The sequence below is a fragment of the Aptenodytes patagonicus genome, chromosome 6 (assembly GCF_965638725.1).
Source record: "Aptenodytes patagonicus chromosome 6, bAptPat1.pri.cur, whole genome shotgun sequence".
NCBI classification, from domain to species: Eukaryota; Metazoa; Chordata; class Aves; order Sphenisciformes; family Spheniscidae; genus Aptenodytes; species Aptenodytes patagonicus.
In genome coordinates, this window is record NC_134954.1 from 9,426,456 (window position 1) to 9,450,738 (window position 24,283).

The window sequence follows — 24,283 nt, forward strand, 5'->3', positions numbered from 1 at the left end:
ATTCTGATTGCACAAAAAAAGATTCTTGAGTGACAGATGATCATTTTTGCAGTCTTTTTTCGGAAGGGAATGGCACTTTAAAAGAGTGACTGTATTTTTTGCTATCTTACTTGGAATTTGGTCTCTCTATTCACTGATGGTTTCATTATCATGATATAAACCCATGCTTATTTCTGTAAGTGTACTTTTACCTGTGAAAATACTAAGTTGTAAAAATAGGCTGAGTGAGACTAAAAACAACTAAATGGGTAGATAAAGCCTTTTGCAACTGTATTTGAATTTATTATTTTTGCTTCATAGCTTATGTGTGAATTGGGAAATGATGTTATAAATAGAATATATGAAGCGAAGTTGGAAAAAGTGGGAGTAAAGAAGCCACAACCTGGAAGCCAAAGGTAGTAATTCACTAGCAGTGCCTCTTACTTCCTTTTCTTGTTGCTTCCTTCAGCCTCCAGCTTTAAAAGATGCTGCCACTTAACTGTGTAACACTCCTTTGATTTACTGTCTCCCCTTATCACCAGTATGTTTTGCTCTCCCCCTTTTCTCGCTCTCTGTCTCTCTTGGGTATTCCTTCTGGCAGTCCCTTTCGGCTTCTCTTGTTCACTTGTTCTTTTTCTGATCTCACTCCGTCCTTTTGATGACAACTCGATAGCATCCTGCTCTGTCTCATCAATGTGGGCATGTTGATTTTGTTTCCTGTCAACTTTGTACTGTCTCAGCCAGCTGTACTTGGTCTGTGACCGCTCCTGGAAGGAGCGTGTGGCTGTGCCTTTTGTTTTTGGTGACTGTTCTTGAGTTTGACTTTTGTTCCCTGATCCCCAGAATGCTCTTTTCTTTCTGCCTACATCGTACATGAACTCTGCTGCTTTATAGCAACCTTCTAATGATTGTACTTCTGCCTTCCATTTCTCTGATGCTAATTTGTATTTGAAGGTAGTTTCCTAATGCTTTGTTCTGCTGTATAAGATGTCTTTTTAAAACTTTTTTTAACAGCTTTCCAGTTCTGTGCTGCTTGCTGTCAGGCAGTTTTATGGTATAGAAAACAGCGTTTTATAAAGTGTTAGCCATTTGGAGACAATTATAATAATATAAATAATGTAGGAGATTTGCTAGATATTCCTTCTAGTGGTAACTGCTTTTCAGCAATTTCAATAGTAATACTTTTATAGCCCCTTTCATCAGTTTGTCACAACTGGTGTGTGTGTCTTAAGATGATAACCTCAGGTTACAAGAAAAAATATTTCAGTATGCATTATGGAACTGGTGGCTGTGCCTACCTGAGGCTTATTATTGTTGTGGTTCTCTTGTGCAATCTTGATGTTCCTTTAACAAATGTTGCAATTTATATTTACCTAAGAAACTAAATATTTGCTATATTAATTGGTTATTAACAATGTAAAACATGTATAAAGGACTAATACCAAGAAGTGGTGGTTGGACTAGATGATAGTTGTAGGTACCTTCCAACTGAAATAGTCTATTCTATTCTAAGTAACATAAAGTAGCTAATGCTTATTTCTTCCACACACCACTTTGTAAAGTCTCTGCCTGAAAGAAAATATACATATGTGAATTTAAGAAAATTACTTTCTTTTGACCCTTATGCAAAATTTAATCAAGAATCCAGAAAGAATTAGACAGTGTGCTCTTCATCTTTCTGAAAACGTGTCATAAGTGTGTCTTATGTACAATGCCAAACTACAGTTTTGGTTACTGGCTTTAGTATGAAATGGATGTTCTTTTAACATATGAAGATATTAGCTTACTAACTCCAGGGATTTTGTGTATGACAGGCAGGAGAAGGAGGCATACATCAGAGCAAAATATGTGGAAAGAAAGTTTGTAGAAAAGCAGCCTGCATCAGTATCTCTGCTTGAATCTGGAACAAAAGTTTTGCCTCAAAGTCAGGAAGAGAAAAGGCACAGTGCCCCTGAAAAACCCCTTTCGGCAGGGGAACAAGGTGCAGCATCCCAAAAAGGTATTTACACGCTTCTCTCCTTAGCTATGTTACACATGTTCTTTTTAAAGTAACACTTTTTTGTATGTATTGATTTCCTGCCTCATGCAGAGAAATCGGAATCTGTCTTTTAATGGGTCATAGCCTCGTTCAGAAGCATAGGGGACAAAAGACTTGTTCAGAGATGTGCATTTTTAGGTGGGGAAGAATTTGGAGTGGGATGCTTATCATTCAGAAACATATTAACGACCTTCTTTCCTCCGTATTTTCATCCTTCTTAATTTTTCCGATAACGTTCTTTCCTGCCCTATCCCTTCCTTACTGCCTGCTTTGTGCTTTGCTAACTTGCATGTCCCAGCGGTTGCTGTAAGTAGCGACGAGGCGAGGCGGGAGTCTCTGTTCTGTCCTGATGAACTAGATTCACTCTTCTCCTACTTTGATACCTCTTCAAAACTACGTAGTAGTAAGTACTACAGCTATGGCGTGTTCAGTATTTGCACTAGTGATCCATTGTGTGTTGTGGCCATCTCCCTGCTTTTAATCCATTGTCTCCAGGCTACTGCATTGCTTAGTGTTTTCATGAAATAATTTAAGCTTTTTTACTTATCCTGATCTTTTCCTTTCTAATAATCTTTGACATCTATTATTATTCTTCTTATTATAAATGTTGTGGTTGCAATATGTGACTTCATATTTTTCTATGGATATGTTAAGAATATTGAATAATTACTAGTCTTAAAAAAAAAAAAAAATGTATTCAGGACCAAGTATAAGAGCTTGCTTTATTATCATGGTATCTGTGAAGAGTAAGTAACTTACGGTCTGCATAGTAATTACAGTTTCTCCCCAAAACAGTACAAAGCAGTGACAGTGGGATCCAGCAGAGTGCTGATGACAGCAGAGAACACCTTGCCTCTACTATATCAGCTAACAGTTTGTATGAACCAGGTGCGTTAGACTTTGCACTTTAAGATGAAAATTTAATCGCTTCTTGGTAGCATGCTCCTACCAAAGAGATTAGTACTTGGTGATACGATTCATGTCTCTTCTATCCTGGTGGGCTGAAATATTTTTAACAAGGGTAATAATTGCTTGAGTGACCTTTCTCTCCTCCAGGCTTGGTAGGAAGAATGACACTGAATCCTTCTGAATGAGTTTAGACAACTACGTTTTTTTCCAGTCAGATGATACTAAGCCAGAACTTTGTTTTTTAGCAGAGAGCGATGCTGCATTTTGATACAGACAAGTCTCCACAGAAATGCATAATCCTCTTATAAATAGTTAAATCCTTGGAGATGGAATTCCTGTTAAGTCACAGATAATAAGCTTTTATGTGTTATTTGAGCGTTCTTGCTTAACTTTTCTGTTTTCCACTTACGTGGAATTGACCGTGTCTTAAACATTACCCCCTCTTTACTCAAAGTTTTCTAAATTGATTGATGAAATTATTTGCTATCTAATATTAGCATCCTGGGCTGACTGATGTATTGAGTACGGCTTGTCAAAATATCCAAAACATTTATTTATAAAGCAAAAGTATTCTTCTACATCAAAGCACTCTTCTGAGGTATGTTTTAAATCCAGTAGTTCATAGCTGTGGTTTGTAGGCAAGCAGCATGTGGCTTGGATCCTTTCTTTGACTGCATTGTAGAAAGATGATGCTATAACTCATGAAAGCTTATATATAACAATATCTTTATCTCCCAGACTTCGCTCTCTATAACTCTTATTGAGATGAAAAGAAAGATTATGCTTTAGTCCAAAAGATTATAGCCACAGCGAGTAACTGGTAAATGACAGTGGTATCTTTTAACAAAAATGAGGTCAGAACAGTATTAGCCTCATATTCAGGTGTATCAAGCTGTCACAGATAAAGATATATTTGTATGACTACATCTCTGCAGGAAATTAGTTTTATTCATATCTTGCAGTATAGGCTAAAACACACTTTAACCTAAAATAATTTCTTAGAAATGACATGGAATAGGTAGATTGAAGGATATTCACACGTGCCAGAAATGTGGAGAGAAAGTTTTCTGCGCAGTAATAATTCTGTGAAGTGGCTGTGCCTGAATGCTGGAACAAGCTAAAGGCATCTGTGACTTCTCCTGGCAGAATAGGGCAACAATGCACAGCATTCTGCAAAACCTGAGCTACCTTATGCCAGAGAAATTACATTTTTGATCAGAATTCCAGGAGGTACCTTATAAAAACAGGGATTACAGATAAGTAATTTTTTTTTTCTTTTCAGAAGGAGACAAGCAAGAGTCTTCTGTGTTCTATGACTCCAAACAGCCTAGTCCAGGATTGCAGCTGTATCGAGCTGCCTTTGAGAAGAATCTTCCTGATATGGCAGAAGCATTGGCCCATGGAGCTGAAGTAAACTGGGTCAACGTAGAGGAAAACAAAGCAACACCACTCATTCAGGCCGTGCGAGGGGTATGTGATATACAGCACCGACTGACGTGAGAGGAGGGGAAGGGGAATAATAGGGATGTTTCTGTGTCACTGTTCCTTTTGAACTGCTTGCTTTGCTAATGAATGATAATGTGATGCTGAAGTTGTGTTTACAATGTTCTCTCAAAGTTGTTTCTGAACTATTTTTTTCCTGTTAATGCTTTGTTTGGAATTATATAACCTAGTAGTGTTTAAATTTGATATGGAAGCAAATCCCTTTTGTTTCCTTTGCCACATGATTCAGTGGTGAGAAGGCAGAACAGGTTTGGCTCTTATTCTAGAGATCTGGTGCTGAATTGTTTCTTTGCTTTTATTCCGTAGGGTTCGTTGGTTACTTGTGAATTCTTGCTGCAGAATGGGGCCAATGTGAACATCAGAGACATGAAAGGAAGAGGACCCCTGCACCATGCCACGGTTCTAGGACACACTGGGTAACTCACTGCTCCAGAATTTGTAAATGGCCATCCTTTACTATAGTTGTTAATGTGAAGCTTCTTCATTTCCCCAAACATTCTGGCATTTTAATGTATTTCAGGTGATCTAGGTTTTTCTTAAACTTCTGTGGTGAGAGAGGAAATAACATTTTGAATTAGCAGTCTCATCCGCTAGCAAAGCATGCATCTATAAACACACTTTGGTCCATTTTGTAAAAACATGTATTTAATAATGCTTTGAAATAACATGAACTTTTGGTGAAGACTCATGAGATTTTTCTCATTTTCTTAAGAAATATGATACAAATAGGAGAAATAGTGATGTGTGAGGGTCAAGGCTTTTTCTGACATCCCACCTGTGTGTTGCACTGAGAGTGTATCTCATTTCAAAATGTACTGCATTACATCCTGAGTTTTGGAATCATGGCTTTTAACTGAAACCCTGTATCAGCTCAGTTCAAATGAGGACATAATAATCTGGTTGGTGGTGCCCAAACTCTTTGCATGCATGAATTCTGAATAGAGTGCAACAACTTGGGAGAGTTTAAGATGTAAGCTTAGTCAGTATGCCCTGTTTATAAAGATGAAGAATTGTAATAGCAGAGAAAAATGAGATCAGTTTCTATTGGGTAAATCAGGCACCTGTGAACTGTGTTCTTTCTTGTATTGTTTTATCCTGCTCAGTCGTTCTTGTCTGTCATGGTAAAAGGGATGAGGTTTTTTTGGTTCTACAACCTAAGATGATACAGGAAGGTAGAGTCTCGCTTCTAAAGGGTTCAACTCCTTGCTGCACAAGCGTGATTTGAGTTAGGCTATCTTTCTAATGTGCATTAAATAATTAAAGGTTTTGCTTACTACTGTGTTAACGTCTTAGTTGTTCTACGTGAACAGCGCTGTTTTGATATGTTCAAGAGATTTTTGGTGATATAAGCCAAATATGTTGCATCCACCTTGAATTTATTTGCTTTTTTCCTTTATTGTTGTGAAAATTATTCTTAAATGCTTTTTCTAAACAGACAAGTGTGTTTATTCCTAAAACGAGGAGCAAACCAGCACGCCACTGATGAAGATGGGAAAGATCCATTGAGTATAGCAGTAGAAGCTGCAAATGCAGATATTGTAACATTGTAAGTTGTGTGTTCTGTTTTTGACTAGCTAACTAGGTTTTCCTATTCTGTTTCAAGTTAAACATATAAGAAATGTCAAAATTCCTTTACATAAAAACAGGGAGAGCAAAAGAAAAATCAAAGAGAGTGCACTATCCATAGATGACCTCACTGGTGTGGGGTTCAGGAGTGCATTGTAGGTCTTGAATTGCAGTCTTTTTCGGTGCTTTAAAGATGACATTGTTCTTTTTGTTTCCTAAATCATAGGTTGCGTTTAGCAAGGATGAATGAAGAAATGCGTGAATCAGAAGGACTCTATGGACAGCCAGGTCAATACTCTACTAATAACCATACCGAAATGCAGTACAAGAAGTGTATTCAGGAATTTATCAGTTTACAGTTAGATTCTTAAGATCTGAGGGAAATTTAAGACAGCTTCATACAATAATGTTTTTTTATAAACAACCGACACATGTTAAAGCTTCATTGAAATTCACTGGTGTGACTTTGTCAGATTATTTCGGGGACCTAAAAGGAGAGTGTTTAAAGTACGTTATTATAGTAGTGTATGTTACTACAGCCATTACCAACCTGTTTTGCTGGCAGTCGTCCACAGTTTTCTCCTATTGATGTTCCATTGAAATTCACGTAATGTTAGGATTTACCTGACGTTATTTAATAGCAGCCTTCTGACCCGGCTTGCTCAGAGACAGTTGAGGAGTTCATCTTATTACCGGATACCATTCTCCTTCCTGTGGAATGGTCCTCCTTTTCTTTTTTAAGAAAAAAATGCTTGCACACCAATGTAAAAATGTACATCAAATATTTCAAAATAACTCCAGACAAAAATAGGAAAGTATTATTTCCTCAAATTTTATTTTTAAATGTTTTTATTTGTTAAGATACAAATAAGAAACAAAACAGTCATTCTTAAGTATGTATTTTTGTATGCATAGTATCTTACCATTTGATTAAAAAAAAAAAAAGAATTGGCAGACATTTGAGCCAACTGGTACAAAAAAACCCCAAATTATATTTAATTAATATGTGCAACTTTTATTCCTAGGCACTCAGTCCCAATTTACACTATGTTCTGATGTGATATTTATGCAAGCCATTTCTTCTGTTGTGGTATGCTTCCATAGGAACCTAATTTAATCTCATGCAAATATCAATAATGAAAGCACACTTGATTGTCAAGTTAGACAGCTAAAAACACACCGCTATACCTGGCAGTAGTGAAAGGCAAACCTTATTTTTAAGGCTAAGTGCTGAGTACTCTTTGCTCACTCCTATAAAGCCCTTATGTATTTTCCACTGATTCATAAGGACTATGTGTGCTTTTGTCTTTTACCAGATTGGGGCTGGAATATGCTCAAGGGGCAACACTAAGTCTCATGTCAGTATCCCAGATGAACTCTATAAAATAAACCCAATTTATTTAGCTTCTCCTTAAAAATAGATGTTTTTCAAATTTATTTTTAAACAAATCTTCTAGGAAATTCAAATTAAAACTATAAAAGTACTATAGACACTCAGACATTCCAATGCTTTCTTTGGCAGAGCAACAGATAATTTAAAAGTATATACTTGATTATGAGCTTAAATGAGGAAGAATTCTCCACTCAGAAAATGCAGCAGGCTACGTATATGAAAAAAGCCTATTTCCACTTTGGCCATTTTGAATGTACAGCTGTTTTCTGATATAATGCATACTGCTTCACTGATAGGCTGAAGGTAACAAGTACTGAAGTATTTGAGTCTCCTCATTTTTATTTTAAGAGGTAAAAATAATAACTATCCCTTTGAAGTAGTAAAATGCCTTTGTTTTAAGGGAGGTAGGTATTTTGATTCAAAAGCTCTCTGCTAAATCATAAATGGATATTTTAGGTCATTTAATTGACCTGTCACAAATCCAAAATTATTATAAACCAAAAAATGTGTTTCTATTGTTTGTACAAAAAGCCTCAGTTGGTTACTAAATGTTACAAATGTTTAGTAAAATGTTTCATTCATAACAAATACAGGCACTACTTAAGTGAAAATACGAATGTGTTTAAACTGGAGATGGGGGAGACTATTTTCCCTGATGTCTTGTTTAAAATATTTTTTAGACAGATTCTTCAGTTAGGTAGGTGAAATAAAAAGCTGGATAAATCTTTCATTGAAAATATCTTGACCTTTTTATCAGTTTGTATTACAGTAGAATCTAGAGACTGCAGTTGATACCATCTGATCCAGATATTTTACGGATAGTATCTGATCCTTGTAAACAGGCGCGATTGACAATGGAAAGTAGCGCTGCCACAAGGGATAGAGCTTGACCAAAATCAGGGGGAGGGTATCATTAGAGTAATTTTTGACAGTCAGGCCACAAGCTGTAGCACAGTGTCCCAGCCAGGAGATCTTGCTGTATCTTTGGATAGCATAGCTCTGCTCTCCTCGATTCTTTACTTGCTAAAGTCTCTTTTAAAAGTTGAAGTAAATATTTGAGTGTTTTAAATGTTAATGTCAGCTAGGCTGCTAGAAGGGTTGTGTAAGTGTGAGCACAAAACCTGTCTCTGCTGTCGCAAGGTATGATAGCTTTACGTGGTCGTAGAGGAGGCAGGTCTTTTTCACTGCATATACATGTTGAATTATCTGCACTGCCCTTATTTTAGAACCCTTCTTTTCCAAAATTATGATTCTAGAAGAAAATAAGGATTTTCAAGACAATTGTATGTTTGCTGGGAGCTCTGTGAGGGTAAATATCGATGTACGAGTTTGCTGTCTTCAGAGTGAAGCCAACTGCCTATTTCTCTGCTTTAGTAATGCAGTTCATAAATGATTACTAGTGTTGCTAATGGCATCAACATTTCTAATTTAAATATACCTGGCTGGTTTGAGCTACTGAGAGAATGTATATATTGCTTTGCAAGGTACAGTTGGTCTTCCAAAATATTCCTAGAATGGGAACTAGCTGAAACTAGCTTGTTCCACAAGTTCATTTCTGTTGGTAGAAGCCATATGCACCATTGTACTGTTTCTTGTATAATACTTGAGTGCTCATCTTCTGGTGCTACAGTACATCTGCTAACTATTTGAATTAGTATTGCTACTTTTTCTTCCTATCTTTTCTTGAATGTATGATGTGTGCCTTTTGAGTTACTCTGGTGTTAAATGGTAAAGCAGTGTTACAGTATTTTTGTACATAAAATCTGCACTTTAGGGAAAACATTGCTTGGAAAAAGGGAATTTCCAGAATTCAATTTTAAAGTAGGATTTTAAAATAATTATAAGGTTTACAGTATTAAGTATTTTAATGCAGCATATAAACTAAAGGGGCACTTTATTTTAGTCTATTTTTGTATGTAGAATTTTTGTTATGTAATAGAGCCAAAAACAGAGCCACAGTGTATCTTGCAAAAATAGCTTCTGTTTTTTCTTTCAAGTTAATATGAAAGAACCAAATATAGCAACTTGAACTACAGTACTAGTTCACCAGTGGAACCCACTGCTGTATTAAAAGCATAATTGCTTTTATCGTACAAGCTCGATTCCCATTTGTGCTCTTCATAGCTGTTCTTTTGGTGAATGTTACAACCCCCTTCATTCTGTGCTTATCTCCCAGCACAAGCAGTTGTCAGAAACTGTTACAATAAGACATGTCCTGTGCTTGCTTTATCTCTAGAATGTAATAGAAACTAAATCTGAAAACCAAAAGGGAATTTCGCTAGAACTAACTTTTCTTAGTAGAGCAGTATTGAATGTATCTCTTAAAGTCTGGGAAGAATTGTGTCATTACATTTTTATATAAACCCACATGCCATGCATGTTAAATATTTCTGGAAGGTCGGTTATAATTTCTGAAAGTGTTTTCAAATGAATTGAGTCTCATCTCCAAAAGAATAATAGTTCTAATATTGGAAATGTGCATTAAAAGATGGAAAAACAAAACAGTGTAACTTTTCACGGTAGTGCAAACTCTTAAACACAAAAAAATCCTTTTAAAAACTGCCCTTTGGAAAAAAGTGGTGGAATAATACTTTTCTTCCGCAGTCGTATTGGGGGGGGGGGGGAATTGTAATGTTCAACTTGCATGATGAGAGAGACTTTGGGTTGATATCTCTGTTGTGCTATTAATCAAGCTTTCAGCAAGGAACAGTAGTGCTGGGATCTTGTGTCCTGTGTGGTCATCTGTGTTGGGAAGACAGTAAAATTCGGGTGGCTGCATAGTTCCTGACTGGACCAAATGTTTTCTGCATTTAATGCCCTTTGAAGGCAAATAGGGTATGGTTAATGTTTTAAAATGAAACCTGAACTCAAGGCCCAAAATGCTGCAGCAGATGAAAGAATGTGAAAATGTCCATTTTAAAGTGGCAGAAGAATGGCTTGGCAATGACTCAAGAAGTAATCATTCCTGAATGTGTTTTCCTGTGTAGACAGGGAGGGGGAGGGAGACAGGCCTGGTGGAAATTGCTGCCATCCCTCATTTTGGAATATGTACTAGTAGTCGGGTTGTGTTTAAGCACAAAGGGTGAAGATTAAAAAAATGAATGAAAGATATTTAAGGAAAGTATCGCCACTCTTATAGATAAAACTAAAAGATGTAATGAATGTTCAGTAATGCATGTAAAAATTTGTATTTGCTGAAGTAATAGACCAAAAGGATTAATGAACAGTAATTTCTTTACTTAGGATTGCTTTTTTTATACTGTTGCTCGCTGATTGTTTCTTTTATGGGCAGTTCTGTCTGGCTGTAAGACTTCTGACCTCTGTTTCCAAGTAAATCTTTATGCCATACTTCTACTTTTCTGAAGAGAATCTTGGTTAGCACTTCCTTGCAAAAACAAGGATTTTATTCTTTAATAGCTAATAAACATTTTTCTTTTTACATTGCTTTAACATGCTTTCGTTTTTCCTTTCTAACTCTGAATTTTCCTCTGTGTGGCTGCCTGTGAGGTACTATTATCAGGTATAGTTTGGCTTTGTTTAATTTGCTTCTATAGAACGTGCATGCAAGTAAACAGTCCCAAAGAGTTCACATCAGCATCATTCCATCTATAAGCAATCTTTATACATGAATAAGTGTTACAGTAACTGGTAGCGCAGTAGGGCATTTGTGCAATGGTGGGTGATGTTAACTATCGTGAATGTTTAACACCGTTTCCCTTTTCTTTTCTACCTAGGAGATGAAATTTATCAGGACATTTTTCGTGACTTTTCTCAAATGGCATCAAATAATCCAGAGAAGCTAAACCGTTTCCAGCAGTCGGATTCCCAGAAGTCTTAAGTGTCAAGAAGGAAAAGAACCTGATCCTTATAGTGCAAGTCTTTTTTACTTTAACAGAATGAATTATATACATTTTGTTAGATAGTTTGGATAAAATGACCACTCTAATGTAGCTTTAGATTGTGGTAGCTGGGGAAATGTATGGGTTGTTTTATGTTCTACAGTACGTATACCTCAGCAGCTGAAGAAAATGTTTAAAAAAAGGAATACCTGCTAGCTCAGTATAAAAATAGTACCCGTTAGGAAGTACGAAGTTTGTCTATGGTTCGTACATAAAGTTAACAGAGCGTAGCTGTATGCGTTGCAGACTCTGGATGGCAGGATGATCAGACCAGCTTTGCTATTTAGTATCCCCTACCGTCATCTGTCCCCGTATTGCCGTGAAGAATGTGCCTCTGACAAGAAGGTCTGGGTTGCATTTTCTGGGACTGTTTGGAAGGGAAATCGGGTCATGACTTACTGAGTTGTCCCTCTATTTGTGGGCCTGTAACTTAACAGATTCTCTTGTTCCTATGCTGACTGTGGTTAGAGCTAAGCTGTTAATAGCAAGACATGGTAACTTCTGCTCTTTTGCAAGCTCTTTTTCAGTGGAAGCTTTAACACCAGGCTGGCCTTTATGCTAGTGACTGCGGGTCAGTCACAACAGGTGTATATCCTGGAGGACCAAACTTCTAAGAGCAACCTATTTTCCTTTTTTTTTTTCCTCTTAAATTAAACTTTCTATGCAGCAAGTATACTTTTAAGTGAGCATGTGGAACCTTTCATGAAAAATAAACTTAATCCTGCTGGACATGATGTGGGGTTTGTTTGCAGTATTTGGACATCAAAGCTTGAAATTTGAGACATGAAAGTAAGTATTGAGCCAATGGAGTTTGTGTAGAGCAGTCCTACGAAGGCTGTTTGTTACCTTCTCTTTTTGCTGTTCTCACTACTAGCCCTAAGCTGAATATATAACATCTCATATGTAATGCAGCCACCCTAAATTTAGGGCAACCAGTCCTTTATATCAGGAAGCAGTATCCTTTATATAATCTGCAAAGATGTGTATGTGTATGTGTTGTCTAAACTAAGGTGTGCACAAGAAAACCTGGGAATTTCACTGCGCGCTTTTGCAAAGTAACGAATGAGCACGGTCTCCAGCTCTATTCCGAGGGCAGCAACGCAGTTTGCTTTGTTCAATAGTGAGCTCCGCTCTGCTGATGTGCATGTATAAAGGGTGTCTGTAGATACACGCTTATGTGTCAGGTTATTTAATACCTAGATAGTAATCACCTGAAGCCCCAAACCAGCAGATGCAATTTTTTATGCTCTATTTGTCTGCCCTATGGACAACTTAAGGAGAATTTTTAGGTAACATAGTATCGATGTGAGTTTTTAACAATCCTAATAGCCATGGCATTATGCTAACCTGCTGTTGAAATGTATTTAGGAAATGAATTGGCTTTTCTTCAAGCTGGCTAAGATAGGCAAAACTGGATAAAGAATTTCTGTAAACTATGGTAAAATTAAACTTTCTGGCATATTAAATTTTAACAAGGTATTTAAAATATCTATAATTTTGCATTAAATGTATAATACTGCATCAAATCTGGATGATTATTGCTGCAAAGTTAATAGCATTTTAGAATTGTCCAATATATTCTTTTTCCAAGCAGAAGAATCTTACAAAACAGTTCTTGCTTTGTGCGTGGTCTAATTATGCTAGGAAAAGCAGATTCTGCCCATTTAAAGAGTGCATTTAGTCTGAATAATAAGACACTTAGGAATATCACCTGTAAGCAGTAATTTCTAGTAAGTTGTTTTTTAAATAGCTGTCTATGAAATGATAATATACTTCCTAATCTGCAGTATTTAATAGCAGTGGATGTTTTAGTAGATCTTAGAGAAAGTAAAATTCCCGGTGTACAGATGGGACAATGCAAGATATAACTATGTATAGTATACACTTTAAACATAGGTTTTTCTAAAGATTTGTCTTTTGCAGCCTACGTGACAGGCGGCAGTATATAGTGTGATTGGCTGTAATGTAAAGCTGCCTGAAGCTTAATGGCGTAATCGCTATCTCAGTCCATGCTGCTGGAAGAGTGTCAGAGACACTTATTTCAAATCTCCACTGGTATTTTCCTTCCTAGCCATAAAAATCTCCATGACAAATTTTGCAGGACAACTTCCTGTAGACAAAAAGCTTCTTCCCTCTAGCTCTGCAGATCCACGTGCTGCATTTCCGACTCTCATCTGTCTGGGAAGCAGTATCAGTCTATTTATGCTAAAGGTCTAATAACATACCTGATCCATAGGTTGCATTACTCTTGTCAGGAGCTTTGGAGTTTTAATGGTTCAGGGAGCAGGTGTGTCACTTCTGATCCTGTAGCCTCGTTCCCCAATCCTTTTAGGTATGCTAGGATGTCCAGCATAAACTGCATTGTTAAAGCTTTTTTTTTCAGGTCAGGTGCAATGCATGTGTTAGGATGTTGCTCATCAGCAAAAATGAATATGCCATTAAGTTGCATGAAATGTGTCGAGGGCTTAGTCCTACCAAACACTGGCAGGCTCGGTGCTCCGGGGCCTCTAACTTTTAGGATTCAGCCCTCAGTAAAACAAAGTATGATAATCTCTAGTACTCTGAAGATTGGGATTTCCATATTGAGTTCTGACTCAAGTGCTAATCTTCTGCTCAGTAATAGTGGGAAACTTCCATTTTTATTACAATATGAATCTGAGTATAACTAGAGTAATAGACAGTAAGGCTCCACTGTGGGTTAACATCTTGTACTCTGTACCAGGTAATGGAAAGCTTCGATTCCGGTTCATGTTTCTCTGTAGGCATGAAGTGTAATAGGTCTTAGTCAGTGAGGTACAAAGCAGGAGATTTCTAACACAGTTTAAAATCAGCTTTTGGATAGAATTTTAGTAATTTACTAGATAGCCCATTGAAAGATTTTATACTATTTTTCTTAGCCAGAGTTAGATCATGTGTTCCAAAGGTCTCTTGGAAAGACAAATGTCAAGGAGCTCAACATGTATTCTAATGCATCTTGATTTCAGAGGTATAATTTACTTATGTTGCACGTTGATTAAAATGGTGTCTGTGGTGTCTCCTTAGTGGTCTGTATTGTTTTGATTGTTCATAAGGTTTCATATTTTATGTTAATGTCAGTACAGTGCATATAAACTTAAATTTCTGAATTATCAGACTGAATCATGCCACTGAATTATATTAGACATGCTGGAATTTGTTCCCATAAATTTGGGTGAAGGCGATGGATGGTATAAGTCTTGCTTTGCTTTCGCAAGCTGCACATATTGCAGTCTGAATGCGTGTTTCAGTTGTTCGTTAGTACGTTGTAGGCTTCAGCCTCCTTACCAATTAGGACCTAATCCAAGAAGTCACTGAAATCGGTAGCAGTCTTCCCACTGATTTCAGAAGCTTTGGATTGTGCCTTTCGTGGCTTCTAATGTTAGTGCGCTAAAGGATCCTGTATTAATACTGCATTTTTCACTCGGGGGGGTTTTACATTTTACCTGGTTATATACTGAGCTGAAATAGTTTTAGAAAATGCAACCAGACCTTCCAACTGCTGTCAGCAAATCCCCATACAAGAGGAAGTTTCTCCTGTTTTGCAGTATGACTTCAGTACACACATGTTGTCCAAATTATTAGAGTTCTCCTCGATAGAGCAAAAACTTTGTAGCACTGAAGAAAAAAGGTGAGAACTGGAATAAGCATAGGGTTGGCTGTGATGTTTCCAGGACTTCGGTGCTTCTCTGCAGCCATCTGTTTTAAAGTACGGATGTTAACTCTGCATTTTGATCATGAGAATCTCAGATGACACAGTGAATATAAAAGGACCATTTGGTAGAATTACAAATAAGGTGTAAGTACTAAAGACGTAATATTTTTACACCGTCAAAAGGACTGAGCTGATTATTTAATACATTGAAAGTATTTTGAGAGTCAGTTTTGCAAACTGTCGTCTCTGCCCATTCACAGATGGACACTTTTTCCTGAGTTAGAGTTTATGCCACTTGTTTGTGCACCCTGATAGCCAAAATGTCTTGCTTGCACAAAAGCACGTTTTTAGAACAGGGAGAACTCCAGAAAGGCAGTACTGGGGAAAAGGATGAATGTACCACTTTGGTATATCCCCTTTCATACGCTTGCTTTATCTTTCTGCACACAGTATTTTCTTGTTTCTCTTCCCATGGAAGGAGATGATGGAGGAAAGAAATCCCACTCGCTTTTCTGTTAGGATCCCAGATTTTCCATGTTTTGATAGAAATCACTGAGAAATCATTGTTTCCTCAAGCAGAGAGGTTACTCTGTCTGAAATAATGAACTTTTTTTTTCATTATCCACCTGTCCCTCTGTATTTGGTGTTTTTTAAGCATTCCAGCGGTAAAATGCTCGCGTTCTCCTGTGAACTCTTCCCCCCCCTTAAGGTGTAACTGTAAAGAGTGTATAACCAGCCCTAGTTCGCATTTAATAAGTCTGTAGACTTTGTATCTAAAACTTGAATGTAGTTTTCTGTAGTTTGTCATTGTAAATGAGAGAAACGCATTATTACCTTTGTAGTTAACCGACTGTACATGCTGTAAGGATTGTAAATACTGTACTTGATTAAACCTTTGTATGCTGTGAACGGCCTCGGTCTCTGGCGGCTAGGGCGGGCGCGGGGCGGGCGCGGGGCGGGCGCGGGGCGGGCGCGGGGCGGGCGCGGGGCGGCGGTCCCGCCCCCGGCATGGCGGCGATGGGCCGCGCGGGCCGGGGCTGGGGCTGGGGCCGGGGCTGGGGCTGGGCGCGCTCCCAGCCCTGCGCCCTGGCGCTGGCCGCCGCCCTGGCCGTCTGCGCCTTCTACTACCTGGGCGGCGGCGGGGAGACCTTCTCCAGCGCCACCCGCCGCCTCCGCGCCACGCCGCCCGCGCCGGCCCACCGCCACCCCCAGCGCGGCGGCGGGGAGGCGGCGGCCGGCGGCCGCGACCTGCACCTCCTGATGATGTTCACCAAGGCGGAGCGGAGCCCGGCGCTGCGCGCCAAGGGGCAGGCGGCGCTGCGCTCCCTGCTGCGGCACGGCCGGCTGGGCGGCGGGGACGCGCTGCACCTCCACCTCGTCACCGAGGGCGCCAGCAGGGACATCGGCCTCGGCCTGCTGCGGGACCTGCTGCGCGGCGCCGCCTTCCGGCACCAGGTGCGCCCGGCGGGGCGGGCGGGGGTGCGGGCACCTGCGCGGCCGGGCCGGGCCGGTCCCCGCTGCGGCCGTGCGCTCTGCCGCGGCTGTGGGGCGTGCCCGCGGGGAGCGGAGCTCCGCGGCACCGCCCTCCTGGCCTCCGCCACCCGCCCGCTGGGGTGCTTCGGCTGGTGGGTGCGCTGCTGCCGGAGCACCTTCTGGGGCTCTCGCTTACCTGCCCGCCCAGTGTGACAAAGGGAGCGCGCGGGGTTTCCGAGCAATGTTAATCTTCCCATAAGGCAAGGGGAGCGACAGTCTAGTGAAAAACGAGAAACTTTCTTAACTGACAGCCCTTGCTCCAGCTCCCCCATGGTGACCGTTCGCTTCCCGTCTGCGCTGGAGAAGGCTGCGTCTCTCCCCGGTCTCATGAATCTTCTGAAGGGCTTGTTCTGTGTGAGCTGAGACCCCGCGCTCCCTGCTGCTGCCTGCTGGGAGGTGTCCCGGTGCAGCTCAGTGATTATCTTACCCAGGACTGGGTAGCAGCATGGCCCAGGAACACCTCTGGCAAACCATTTCTGCTGGAGAAGAGCAGTTGCTCTGAGCAATGCTGCACCTCTTCTAGAGACCCTGCTGTTAGCCACAGTTCAGTGTCTCAGCACAAGGACCACGTGTGCTTGTGTGTAGATGGCTTCCCAAGTGGTCCTGCGGGACCGTGAAAAGAGAACGCTGTCGCCCTGCTGCTAGCGGCTCTTGAAAAAGGGAATGGAGAGCCTGCAAAGGTTGGAGTGCTTCCACGTGCAAACGTTCACCCTGCTACCTGCCAGAGAAACGGTTCTGCCTCCCAGAAATGTAGTCAGTGCAGTCCATGCAAAATCAGGCTTTCCTTCACATTAAACAGGTGTCTGGAAACTGGAGGAGTATTAAGTTCAGAGACTCCAGGTAACTTGACTTTCCTGTCCTGAGGTGCTGCTGCAGAGTACTGCTTAGAAGCATCCTCTACTTCTGCTGTAACTTTTCATTTCTCGTCTTTCAGGTATTTAATATTAGCTGAACTCTACTGAGATGTAACTAGAGATGTAACCTTAACATTGTTCATACATATCGTTTGTTGGTAAATAATCCCACCTCTCCTTTTTCTTAAACAGCACTTTACTGGTGCTGGCGCTCTGTCAGGTCACGTATCCGTGGTGGGTAACCTGCACCGTGCCGGCAGTGCTCAGCTGTCTGGAGGGGTTGTGCGCAGCTACCTTCAGGAGGATTCCTCCATGCCGCAGCAGGGTGGACTAGCGGTGCCCCATGACGGTGCAGTGCGACAGCCTAGCTCAGGTTTGTAGTATCATGTCCCCTGGAGTGGGAGGACCCCTGGGCAACCACGGCGTGCGGATCCCTTGTAGATACCCGTCTGTGCGTGTGGCTACCTTACTGCTGCCTGCTCTTCTCAGAAACCAAATTCCTCTGCGGGCAGCCTTGTCAGCACTGCTTCTCCAGGGGGATACGGGCTTGTGAGTTGAATGTTGCAGGAGGTGGGGGCATGCAGTGATGTGTCTGTTGCGGGGTGGGCCTCTGTCTGTAGGTGCTTGTGGGCTCACAGTAAAGCCTGGCTTGTGGCTCGGTGAGTAGGTCTTGTGCCAGAACTGATTTCTTGGGTGTAAGCAAGCAGCGTGGTCTGGAGGGCTCGGGTGAGATCCCACTGGGATCTACTCAGTGCGACAGCTTCTTCCCTCAGCAGTACACTTCAGATCTATCCACTTATCTGTTTTTAGGTAGAGTTCCTAGTACAGAGCAGAGGCTGTTGCCTGCTTCTCAAGCATACAGCCTTGCCCCTAATACTGTGCCAGTTTCTGGTACGCCAGCAGGTGACAGTGCCTCTTTATTCTTGCTGTAGCCTACGCCATTCCTCCTCTTTATCAGCAGGAAACATCACCTTAACTTGGACCTTTGGTGCTGCTAAAATGTTGAAGGTGGTTGATCCTGATGCTCAGGTAGCTCCAGCAGTAACTCATCTCCATCCTGAGACCTCTCCTTTCCCAGTTCTCTTGATGTCCCCAGAACACTCTCCTGGCTCTTACGGTGTTGTCCTAGAGCAGGCCCAGAGACAAGGCTTGATAAAGTACTCAAAGGGCAGCTTGAGCTGCCGAGGCAGGATTGATTAAAAACCCCGAACGTTACTTTTCCTTTGTGAGGATATGATTCAGGCTCTGCTTTTGGAGCTGTCCTTGTCCTCCCCTCCCAGCAGAGCTGGGATCAGTTGGGTCCTCTGTTAGAGTGAAGCCCAGGAATCAGAACTGGATCCCAACCCTTGGGGAAGGTCACCGGCCAGCTCTTGTCTCTCCCTAAGCAAATTCAGGAACTTTTAAAATCTCCTGGAGACTGAAGCAGCCGGCTGCAGCCTGCCAGGGCAGCATGCGGAGGGTGAGAGCAGAGGGGCTTTGGGATGCACCGCGGTGGGGTGCATGGGAGCAGCTTAGGACCCTCCCTGCTGTGCAGGGCAGGGCAGACCTGGGCTGTCCCAGTCATGGGGCAGTCATGACGTGGCATCACTGGTCCCACAGTGCCTGTACAGCTGTGTCCCAGATGTGGAGCTGGGAGCGCAGCGTGCCGACAGCGAGCGGCAGATGGAGCTGGTGCTCTGCGGTGTGGTGCCTGCGTGGCTTTTTGGCGTGGGGTGGAGAGCAGCAGGGACGAAGGAAGCTGTCTGGGAAGCACCCGTGAGCAGTGGTGCCGGAGGAAGGACTTGCCGCACACCAGCACCCAGCCAAGGCCTGGCTTTCCTGCCCACGCCTTGTCCTCCGAGCCCCAGCTTGTGAAGGTTTTGCTGTGCTTTTACCAGGGCTTTTATGCTCACAGTTGCAGAGAGCTTGTCCTGTCCCATGGGTTGCAGGGTGATCTCCACAGCCTCTCCCACTTCCCAGCAAGCGGGAAGTGCCCAGGAGCGAGCCTGGGCATGTCTCAGCAGCTGATACTGTGCTTACAAAGAGCCCCGACTCGTCCTGTTTCCTGCAACTCTGGGCTGTGCGCTCTGACTCCTTGTGCTGATTCGTATCGCTTATTTATTCCGTTCCCCTCCGAGAATAAAATTAACTGCGCGCTCTGCTCGTTGCTCTTCCTGGTTGCTTGTTTAGATCGGCCCTGTGGAGGATGCTGCCAAACACTGACTCCTCTGCGGGTCTGGTGCTGTGTGAAGACATTCTGGGGTGAATGTAACTGAGCTGCTGTGACCTCGCACTTACAAGAGAGCTGCAAAGATAGCCGGCATGAGAAGGAGAGAAAGTTAAAGAGAAACAAAATGTGGGTTGGTTTTTTTCTAGTAGATCAATTGAAAGGGTCTTTTCTCGGTGCAGGATGTGTGTTTACAAAACTGTGCTCACACAGGAAACCCCTAGAACTTAGTTTTCTTAATGTTCTCAGCAAACGTGGTTGGATTTAGCTATGGGGATTTACTGAAAGCTGTTACACAAATAAATAACAAAGTACAAAATTAGCAGCGGATCAACAAGCTGTGCTAAAGTCAGCAGTGGGGAAGGGAGAAGCCCTCGCGGTCCTGGAGAGGCTGGCCGGCCTGTGGCTGCGGAAGGAAGATTCAGCTGCTCAGGAGTTTGCTTTGCAGAAGTGCCTAACCAAAGGGTGGGCAAAAGACACAAATTTTCCTGTTTTCTTTGGCAGGGGAGAGAAGGAGGATGATGCTGTGTCTGGAGTTTCAGGAGTATTTTTCCCATGATTTTTGTCCACTGGTGCTTGGCACTCTGCTCATTTCAGAGGTGACTGGAATTGGTTTGACTTTTTTTTTCTCCCCCTGCTCAGCTGTTTCCTATGTGCTGTGCAGACCTCAGGCTGCCTTTGCTGGATGCAGAAGGGCGGTTACAGGTCTGTATTTCTGCTCCGTGCTTCTCCAGTCCGTCTAGACCCTGAAGCTGCCCCTACCAAGCTGGGCTGGGAACAGAGCGTGGTGCATCCCAGTGGTGGTGGTGCTAGTGGTGCTCAGCTCCGTGCACAGGTGGTCAGTGGCTTTGTACTTGGAGAGTAGTGGTGTTTTGCTGTGTTTGGTCCCCCGGGATCGCTGCTGTCAGCAGCGCTTGGTGCTGCCAGTCTGCTCCCTGCAGCTGTGCTGCTCTCCCGCCTGTTCCTGCAGCGTGGCTGGTGCTAACCGTGATGGCAAAGCCGGCTGCGCAGCTTGGCAGGGCTGGGGCGAGATGTTGCCATAATGTTCCTGGTAACAGAGTTTTCTCCCCTGCGGTGTCTCAGGGAAGGATTATGTATGCTGTGCTATGCAAAGCCAGGTATGGCTGCTTGATGAGCTCTCCCAATGTACTTTCTTGGTACATGTCGTTCTGTGTCTTTCCTGCAGTCCTTCTGCAGGCGCTTGGCCCCGAGACCAGCAACCAAGACGCCAGCAGTGTGGCCGCCCCACCGAGGGACATGCTGGCCGCAGAGCCTGTGCGAGGGCTCTCGTACAGCGCCTGGCTGACGGCAAGGGCCAGCATTGAGTCATTGGCCAAGAGCAGGTGTTTGGGGTGCCCTCCCCAGGAGGGGGGGGCTGTGGGGACTCCGCTGTGACTGTCCTCCAGCGGTACCCCACAGTGGGCTTGGCTGCTGTGTCCGGGGTCAGGATGGGCCCATGACCTTGCCTTGTTCGGCATACTGTGGGTCCCACGAGCAGCTCCCTGCCTCCGGCGAGCTCTGCTCTGACACGAGAGCACTTTGATCTGGGTAACGTTTTCTGCAAGAAAGTGTGGGAGGAAGAAGCTTCAGACTACTTACTGCCTCTGTCTCTGTGCCAGCCTCGCTGCGTGTCGAAGTGGCCTCTTGTGCATCCCATAGAGAGGATGGTCATTGCACCAGCTCAGGCTCCAGAGCTGCCTTTTCCTTTGAAGCACTTGACTTGGTTTAGGTTTAAAAAAAGCAAATACTCTATCTTGTATGTTTAAGTGTATAGTGCAGGGCTCCTTGCTCTTAAGCAGATGAAGTTTTAGTAGGAAAAAGGAGTGAAAGCATAGAACCACTGAATAGTTTAGTTTGGAAGGGACCTATGGAGATCATGGGGCTGAGTTCCCTGCTGAAGGCTTAAGGAAGTGTCTCTGTATCCCTCAAACAAGGGGTGTAGGCTCCCTTTCCCAAAATTCAAGTACTGCTGTGAAGTCGTGTCCTCACTGGCCTTCAGTTCCTGCTGGGCTCTTCCTGCTTTCCCTGGACTGAAGAAGGCGTCGCGACCTCAAGTCTCCACACTCGAGTTCCTGAACTCCCCCCTATCCGCACTGGGGTCGTGTCCCTTGTCTCTCTTAATTACCCTGAAAATCCCTTCTGTTATCTTGCGTGATTCAGTGACCTGCGTCCTTCTGTCTGTGTAACGAGCATCGGGCTGCATGAAAGTTCCTGTTTGTCAGACTTTGACCAAAATTAATTATAAGTTTGTAAAAGTTCAGTAGCTGACAAGGTACATTGGCAGTTGCTCCTGTTTCTGGCCCGTAGCCATGACCTGCGCAGGCGTGCCAGGGCCGGTGCTGGTACATGGGCTCCAGCAGGGCTGAGGAGCGCAGAGCATTGCTGGCTGAGTGCGAGCAGAGCGCCAGCACAAGCGGGCTGAGCTCCATCTAGAGAAGATGCTTGGCTCTGCTGTAACTGCTGATGTTTGGATTTTTGTCGGCGTGCTGTGGCCCGTCCTCCCTTTCCCCCTCCAGCTCTGGCAGGATGTGCTGCAGAGCTTGCCTCCATGCTGGGCTGAGGTTCAGGAAATCCGGGCTGCGTCCCTGGCCCTGTCGTCGCCTGCCTCTGTAGCAGGGAGCAAGTCTTGGTCCTCAGGGTAAGTGACGTGATCTGGCTTGCCTCAAAGCGGCAGGATGCCAGAGCCTGGAGTGAACAATCACCTCTTCTGATGGATTCCATATGGGAGACCAGATATGTGGTTGCATTAGGTAGTGGGAACAGACCAGAAAAAAAACCCACAAAACATTGAACACACTTGATTGTGTGAGCGGATTCGAGTCTCTGCCCATCTCACAGTTATGAAATGGCTGTAGAAATCCTTCCCTCCTCTCCCTGCTGCACTTAGCTGGCTCTCGTGGCAGGGGGACATGCAGGGGCCGGGGCAGTCGGGTCCCTTTGTGCAGCTGCAGTGCCAACCAGCAGTGTCTGTGCTTTAACAACCTCCTCGCCCCGTGCCAGTGTGGGCTGAGCAAAGGCTGCCAGCGCTGAGCCAGTCCCCAGAGGCGGCAGCTGAGTGGTGTTTCTGGTGTCTCTCCTAGGTAATAGTCCATGATGTGAATGAGCTGACAGAAAAGCTGTTTCCAATTGTCGAAGCCATGCAGAAACACTTCAGCGCTGGATCAGGGACCTACTACAGCGACTCGATCTTCTTCTTGTCAGTTGCAATGCATCGCATCATGCCCAAAGGTAAGCCTCTGCTGAGCTGCCGCAGCAGCTGCCTCTGGCAACACAGGCTCTCTTTTCCTTCTGCACGGAGATGTTATCTAGTGCTATTTGAAATGCAAAGAAAGCTAACGAACTTTTGGGATGGGCTCCTGGGGTTCTGCTCCTTCCTGCAGAGTGACAGACCCTTCGGTCCAAGACAGCCTGCATCCAGGTCTCTGCTGGCATGAGTGGCGGGAGGTTATCCGTGCCGCACGGCAGCTGGCTCTGCCCTCGTGCCCTGAGATGGTAGGAGAGGTGAGACAGGAGTAAGTGTGCTTGCCCTGTGCGTGTTTACAGCCCCCTTCCCCATGGGCTGTCAGCAGAAAGAGGTGCCGCATGTTTGTGGCACGGCTGCCTGGCTGTGCGCTAGCAAGCGTCAGCAGAGAGCGGTTGTTGAGCCTTTCCTCTTGGCTTCAGTGAGCTCTTGGAAAGCTTTTCTGATTAGCAGCCACTGATCACTTAAGTTTCCTTATTGTGCCTTTGCTCTGCTGTTACTGAGTGCGGGAACAACAATAAATCTGCAGGAAAACAAGGCAGCTGGCAAAGAGGGCTTGGCTGAGTTGATGCCATGTTTTCCTTCCCCGGCTGCGCACGGGTGCTTCTCGGGGGACCGGCATGCTCTAGCCTTCGACCGGTTGCACGAGGAGGGTGTGGCATCCCTGGGCACTGAACCCCTTCCCTGGAGCTCTCCCAGCCCTGCCTGTCCCTTCCCGGTGCTGTCCCTTCCCGGTGCTGTCCCTGTGCTCTCCCTGCTGGCTGCCCTGCTGGCCTGATGCACCGGTGAGGGCAGCATCCTCTCCCGGGCCAGCCACTGGCCACGTGCCCTCCGTGTGCCATGGCAGGGTGTGGGTGGCAGTGGCGACAGGGAGCCCCGGGGTCCTGCCTGGCCGTACACCTGCCCCAGGAGGAGGTGACCAGCCTCTCGAAGCTGCCTGTGGATGGCACGTGGTTGTGGCCCGTTCCCACACGTGTGTGTCACTGAAATAGCTGTTCCCATGGCTAGCACCGCCGGCACCAGCAGCTGCCTCGGCATCTGGAGCCTCTGCCCAGCCATAATATTCCCTACAGACTTCCTACCATGGATCCCAGGCGCAGTCTTGCTCTTGCTGGGACGTGAGTGGGTGCGACTCCCCTGTGCCCCTGCTGAGTCCTCTGCCCAGTAGCTCCTGCCTCTGCACTGGTTCATGAGGCTTCCTCTGGACATGCCCCTCCCTGGGGGGCACAGCCATCCCATGTTAGCTCGTTAAGCGGTGGGACAGTGGTGTTTAATTTGTGCAGACAGGCATTAGGGAAGAGCAGGCAGGGAGATAGCCTGGGGCTGTGGGGCGAGGTGGCCCCGAGGGTCCCATCCAACCCCCGCCGATCATTACTCTGTGGTCTCCAGCGAATGTGCTGTACTTTGCTCTCCATTGGACTTGGGTAATTTTTTTTTTTTGTCTCGTGATGTCTGCATTGCGAGTGCTTTGAAGTACGTTGAATACAAATGA

The 24,283-nt window shown here is 44.1% G+C and overlaps 2 protein-coding genes across 6 annotated transcripts in view; both read left to right on the forward strand.

Moving 5' to 3' along the window:
• Nucleotides 1–15,866, forward strand: part of ACAP2 (ArfGAP with coiled-coil, ankyrin repeat and PH domains 2) — a 70,716-nt gene extending 54,850 nt beyond the window's left edge. For 2 of the 5 annotated variants that reach the window (XM_076341056.1, XM_076341058.1), the window contains 9 exons: nucleotides 301–395; nucleotides 1,794–1,978; nucleotides 2,316–2,420; nucleotides 2,813–2,905; nucleotides 4,209–4,396; nucleotides 4,736–4,845; nucleotides 5,865–5,975; nucleotides 6,222–6,283; nucleotides 11,123–15,866. In XM_076341056.1, the coding sequence (XP_076197171.1) occupies nucleotides 301–395; nucleotides 1,794–1,978; nucleotides 2,316–2,420; nucleotides 2,813–2,905; nucleotides 4,209–4,396; nucleotides 4,736–4,845; nucleotides 5,865–5,975; nucleotides 6,222–6,283; nucleotides 11,123–11,226 (1,053 nt within the window). In that variant the 3' untranslated portion in view covers nucleotides 11,227–15,866. The remainder of the gene's footprint in view (nucleotides 1–300; nucleotides 396–1,793; nucleotides 1,979–2,315; nucleotides 2,421–2,812; nucleotides 2,906–4,208; nucleotides 4,397–4,735; nucleotides 4,846–5,864; nucleotides 5,976–6,221; nucleotides 6,284–11,122) is intronic. The other 3 variants (XM_076341059.1, XM_076341060.1, XM_076341057.1) reach the window with 2 other exon arrangements.
• A 99-nt stretch (nucleotides 15,867–15,965) lies between these two features.
• The window catches only part of XXYLT1 (xyloside xylosyltransferase 1), a 41,240-nt gene continuing 32,922 nt past the window's right edge, over nucleotides 15,966–24,283 (forward strand). Inside the window, exons 1-2 of the mRNA XM_076341061.1 lie at nucleotides 15,966–16,412; nucleotides 22,631–22,778. Coding sequence (XP_076197176.1) covers nucleotides 15,966–16,412; nucleotides 22,631–22,778 — 595 coding nt within the window. The remainder of the gene's footprint in view (nucleotides 16,413–22,630; nucleotides 22,779–24,283) is intronic.